Source organism: Lipotes vexillifer, unplaced genomic scaffold (assembly GCF_000442215.2).
Source record: "Lipotes vexillifer unplaced genomic scaffold, Lipotes_vexillifer_v1.1 scaffold154, whole genome shotgun sequence".
Classification (NCBI taxonomy): Eukaryota; Metazoa; Chordata; class Mammalia; order Artiodactyla; family Lipotidae; genus Lipotes; species Lipotes vexillifer.
The window spans coordinates 387,612-393,611 of NW_006783737.1; the positions used below are offsets into that span (position 1 = coordinate 387,612).

Sequence of the window (6,000 nt, forward strand, 5' to 3'; positions counted from 1 at the left end):
ACACCTGGAGAAGGAAGCACAATTGCCCTCGCTGGGAACCTCTTAACCTTATGTGGAGTTTCCAGGATTTAGGGCACGCGATATTGTTTTCAGGTACCCACACCAACAACTAACACTTAGGTCCTTTTCCAGGGCTGAGGCCCCTTCTCAAAGATGAACTGTCTCTGAACTCTTCTCGTAGAAAACATTGGTCACTAGCATTATCATGTGTTCTTCTAAAGTTGCTGCTCATGCGATAAACTCTGTGCCTTTATTCCTCCGGGATTTAAATTTTGTTACTCCAAGCCAAGATTTCAGAACTCAGAAAATCCTTTCTCTCTGTGAAAGCCCAGGTCTTACAATTTGATGTTTTGGTTTTTAACATGATTGTCTCTGCCATGAACTTTAAAAGTCCATTCAGGAAAAAAAATCCCCTCAGTAAATCACTTGATTCTTTTTACTATCCTGAATGTAGAAAGCTCTCACTGTTGCCTGAATGGGTGGACTAACTACAAGGAACCTTGGGCAAGATTTGAAACTATTATCTACTAGATAAACAACAGTAATACAAGCCAGAAGGGCAAGGCAATTAAAAGGGTTAAGAAGTGCAAAGGACTGAGAAGTCAGACTGGGCTTCCCTGGTGGCGCAGTGTTTGAGAGTCCGCCTGCTGATGCAGGGGACATGGGTTCGTGCCCCGGTCCGGGAGGATCCCACATGCCGCTGAGCGGCTGGGCCCGTGAGCCATGGCCGCTGAGCCTGCGCGTCCGGAGCCTGTGCTCTGCAACGGGAGAGGCCACAGCAGTGAGAGGCCCGCATACCGCAAAAAAAAAAGAAAAAAAAAAAAAAAAAAAAAAGAGGGCAGTCAGGGAAGATGTCTCAGTACAGGGACCACTGAGCTTGTCTTGAAAGACTCTGACGCCAGAAAACAGAAGGAACAGGACTGCAGACAGAGGGAAATAGCACTTGCTAGAAACAGGCCTGTTTGGCTGAATTGTATAAAATATAAAACTAATTTGCATGGCACTGTCATCAGCTAACAGAAACTTATTAAGCATCAACTCTGTCCAAGTTGTATGCTAAGCCTAAAACTTCAAAGATGAAAAGGCCTTATCTCTGACTTTTAGGAGTTAGGGGTCTTGTTAGGGGAAATTGATAAACAAATAACAAGTTATAGTATAATTTGATGAACTCTATAATTGGTAAATTGGTAAACGAATTCATTTAACAAGTATTTATTGAAATAAGTGTCCCCCTTCCCCCTTGCAACTAACCCTGGGTTGACAGGCCCTGGGGACACAGCAGGGAAGGAAAAGCAGACAGGGACCCTGGGCTCCCTGAACGACAGTCTAGGAGTGAAAGAGAACCTCTAACCACCTGGGCTGACCTCTCACATTTACATCCTGCTGCAAAATCAGGACTATAAATGTGAAATTTTGCTGTTAATATTTTAAAACATGTAATAATTGCTGTATTTGAAAAGGGCTTAGCTTCCTTGAGAAAATAAAACAGCACTATGCGCATTAAAATGTTTTTAGACTTTTGCTGGCATAACACTGAGAATTCAGATGATAGGGTTATAAAATGAGCACGTAGAAGGGTGTTCCTGGTGAGAAAAATTTGAACACCCATTTTGGATGTTTTCTTTCTTTCTTTTCTTTTCTTTCTGTCTTTTTAAAAAAACTATCCATTTGTATTATAATACTGGTAAACATGATTACTTTCTCTCTTGTTAAAACCAAAGCATCTGAATATTGACTACACTATATATCTCATCACACTTGCCTTTTTTTCTGAACCTAATAATTAACATGCATTTGTTGAAGGCCTCAAATATTCCTAAACCAATGTTAAATCTGCAACATGAACTTTCATTTGTCTTAACAAAGGGGTTTATAATCCTGTTTGGAGAGATATGCTATACAGCCCTGGAAACTTCACTAAAAATGTCAGTGGGTATGTCACCAAGAAGTTCCTGATGTCAAGAAGAACCAACCCCAGGCTTCCCTGGTGGCGCAGTGGTTGAGAGTCCGCCTGCCGATGCAGGGGAGACGGGTTCGTGCCCGGGTCAGGGAAGATCCCACATGCTGCGGAGTGACTGGGCCCGTGAGCCTGTGCTCTGCAAAGGGAGAGGTCACAACAGTGAGAGGCCCACGTACCGCAAAAAAAAAAAAAACCAATCCCATTTCATTTTAGAGAAAGTTCCAATCAGATTGGTCTGATTGGAACAGACCTATCAATGTTAACACCGTGTTCAACTGTCTTGCAGGTCCTTCATTCCTTTACTGATGCCGTTTTTGACGAGTGGATGAAAAGATTCAATCCCCCTGCGGATGCCTGGCCTCAGGAGCTGGCACCCATTGGTCACAATCGGTTGTATAACATGGTTCCTTTCTTCCCTCCGGTGACTAATGAGGAACTCTTTTTAACTGCAGACCAGCTTGGCTATAGCTATGCCATTGATCTGCCAGGTAACTAATGCAACTTCTAAATGCGTGATTCGTTCATCTTCTAAAGAAGGTTTCTTTCCTTTTTCCTTTCTTTTTAGTGTAAACCACAACCTTAAATTGAAGTACTCAGGTCTAGTTAAGTTTATTGGCAATTTTATAGAGTATCTATATTTACCAAAATGAGCCTTTAAACTACCAATTAAACATCAGAAAAGGGACTGGTTGGATGACTCTTGTTTTAGAAAATTGAAAGTTGTTAAGAGAACTTATTTCACAGGGAAAGTATCTACACCTGATTTGACAATTCTACTTGAATTAATTGAAAACTGGCCTAAGCAATAAAATCAAAATGCACTAGCCACCTATGGATGGTTACTAGCAGGACCTAAAGGTAAGGCTGGGCTTATGGTGAGGCAGGTGCAGCACCTGCCTCAGGCACAAAGTTCAAGGGCAGGCCAAAAACTCAGTAATTGAGCTAAGGAGTAATATTCTCAAAAACCCAAATTCATGCAAAAAAAATCTATGTTGAATACACTATCAAAATTTTAAAGACGGCCTGTCGTTGTTTGTTTGTTTTATACCCCTGCATCAGTTTGTAAGTAGACCAAATTTTTTTTTTCCCCCAGTTAGCCAGTACCATACCTGCTGAATGGGTTTGTGAAGATGACAACAGACTGCCAATAGATTGGGCTGCACGGGGCTTCACGTGTACATTTTTTTTTTAATGAATTTTTTGAAGTCATGTTTTTAAGTTGTAGGTTTTTTGTTAGCTTTTCCACCTGGTTCAAAATATGGGAGGATGTTCTGATAAGTGTAGGGGCATATATTTTTTTACTTGCCCAGGCCCCAGTATAGCACCATTGTGCCATTTAAAGCATCTTAGGACAGGTTGAGAAAGGAAGGTAAAACAATTTTTAAAATCTCTAAATTTTTCAAGAAGCTGAAAAACATACGGCCTATCTGCTGGTGGCATTTCCCCATTGGTGCAAAGTAATCAAGATGATTTCTGAGGTCACGTATCTCTCTCTCTGTCTCTCTCTAACTTTCAAGGCCTTTCAGACCCTGGACCCTGTCCTTTCTTTTTCCTTCCAGTTCTACATCTACCGCAGCTTGTTTCCCTTACTGATTTGAAATTTCCATTCTTTGGTCAGCTAAGGATATCTCTTTGAAACTTTTCTCTTTTCTCTGGGATTGAACATAATCATAATCAGAAAGTTTGGAATGTGCATTTTGACCATGCTTCCATGTCTTCTGACATCGGCCAATTAACAGGTACAGACCAAGAGTCTAAATATGCCCAGGATGCACTAACTCATTAGAAGATACAAATTACATTCATTTATTGGTTTAACAAAGAAATTTACAATCCTGCCTGGGGAGACATAACTATAACAAAAGGTTGGAGAAGGGAGAGAGGGATTGGGGAAAGGAGCTGGGTCTTGAACTAGATTAAAGAGATGGTAGGTCTTAGGTAGGTAAGGGGGAAAGAATGTAGCGTGTTAGATCGAAGGAGGGCAGGGAACAGGGCTGTGAAAGACACATGTAGTCTATATAGAGGACCATGAGACGAAGGTCTGGTTGTAGTGGAGGGCTTGGGTAGATAACTGTGAATTAAAGTTGGATTTGAGGGAAGGGCCTGGTTACTGAGTGCTTTAAAAGCTGGGCAAAAACCACGAGATGCCACTCTACACCCGTTAAGAGGGTTACTACCCAGAAAGCAGAAAGTAACAAGTGTTGATGAGCGTGGAGAAAATGGAATCCTCGTGCACTGCTGGTGGGAATGTTAGCGTAGGCTCTGTGGAGAACAATATGGCAGTTCCTCAAAAAATTAAATGTAGAATTACCATATGATCCAGCAGTTCTGCTTCTGGGCATATATATACCCTCAAAGAATTGAAGGCAAGTAATGAGATACTTGAACACCTCTGGTCATAGCAGTGTTATTCGCAACAGACGAAGGTGGAAGCCACCCAAGTGCCCAATGACAGATGAATGGATCAAAAAGTGTGGGCGATACATACAATGTGATATTATTCAGTCTTAAAAAGGAAGGAAATCCCGTCACATGCTGTAACATGGGTGAATCTTGAAGACCTCATGCTAAGTTAAATGAACCAGTCACAAAAGGACAAAAACTAGGATTCCACTTCTATGAGGCACCTAGAGTAGTCAAATGCATAGAGACAGAAAGTAGGATGGTTGTTGCCAGGGGCTGGGAGGGAATGGAGAATTGGGGAATTACTATTTCAATTTTGCAAGAGAAAAAAGTTCTGTGGATTGATGGTGGTGATGACTGCACAACAATGAATGTATTTAATGTCACGGAACTTAATTTAAAAATGGTTAAGGTGGTAAAATATATGTAATGTGTATTTTCCCACAATTAAAAAATAATAAGTAACTAAAAAAAAGCTAAGCAGAGGAGTTTGGGCAATAACAAAGGCAATCATTTTTGGCTCCTGAACCAAGAAATGACAGAATAAAAATCTGTGTTTTAAGAAGATGAAGATGGCAATAGATCCTGCCAGATTGCTGCAGGAGGAGACAAATTAAAATCCTCTTGGAGAAACACCATTGTGATGAGTCAGGGTCCTCTGTGGGATTGGAGGGAAATAACTAGAAGGACAATCTTACATTTCGAGAAGTGTAGAGTATAGAAGAACCCAGTTCAGAGAAACTGAATTTAAGAACAGCTGGCCAAGGATATGAGAATTTTTAAGGAAACAACAAAAAAAATGAAATCCATTAATTTTGTGGAAAAGTGCTTATAAAATATATTTGAACAGAGGATTGGATTTATCATGTGACGATTCAGATTTTATTCACAACTATTTAAATGGGTCCAAATTCCTTCTGCCCTTGCTATCGAATGTCTCCTGTTATAACAGCCAATCTCATTTGTCTTACAATAATGGAATGCCACTTCCCACTTCCTCCAGAGAAACAATTGTGGATATGATAAATAGTTGGTAAGGAAAGAGAAGATAAACTTTATTCCGGCCAGTGTAGTTTTGCTTTATCAACAAAAGTGCACGTGAAAGGCTAATGGGTTTATTCTTCCCTTGTCTAAGAGCGTTCAGCCGATGAAAATCCCAATCGTAGACCCTTCTCTTCTGCTCTAATTTCAGTTGAAGAAACTTCGGATTGGACCACAACCCTCTCAGTGCTTATGGGGATGCTGGTGGCTTTGGTTGGTCTTTTTGCACTGCTGCTTCTCCTTCAATACAGAAGACTCCGAAAAGGATATACACCCTTAATGGAGACACAATTAAGCAACAAGAGATACACAGAAGAAGCCTAGATGCTCACGCCTTACCCTAGAGAAGAGGCTGGCCAAGGCTTAGTTCTGACCCTGACAGTGAGCAAACGAATCCTCACTGTTTTTCCTTTCATTGAAGACCTTTGGCATAGCTCCTCCTGTTGTGGTGATTAGCTGTAGTTTCTGGTTTGCTTTGTTTATCTAACAAACAAGCTAAAGTGCTTGAGGGTGTCTCTACCATCAAACAAAGGTAGAGCTGATGATGATTCGTAGTATTTGTTGATAATTCCTCATACTGATTAAGCCTCCTCGTG

At 40.9% G+C, this 6,000-nt stretch overlaps 1 protein-coding gene across 2 annotated transcripts in view; it reads left to right on the forward strand.

Moving 5' to 3' along the window:
• The window catches only part of DCT (dopachrome tautomerase), a 31,600-nt gene extending 25,841 nt beyond the window's left edge, over positions 1 to 5,759 (forward strand). Inside the window, exons 7-8 of one of the 2 annotated variants that reach the window (XM_007456377.1) lie at positions 2,247 to 2,448; positions 5,556 to 5,759. In XM_007456377.1, coding sequence (XP_007456439.1) covers positions 2,247 to 2,448; positions 5,556 to 5,728 — 375 coding nt within the window. In that variant the 3' untranslated portion in view covers positions 5,729 to 5,759. Of the gene's footprint in view, positions 1 to 2,246; positions 2,449 to 5,549 lie in introns of both variants that reach the window. The other variant, XM_007456376.1, reaches the window with a different exon arrangement.
• Positions 5,760 to 6,000: the final 241 nt, after the last annotated feature.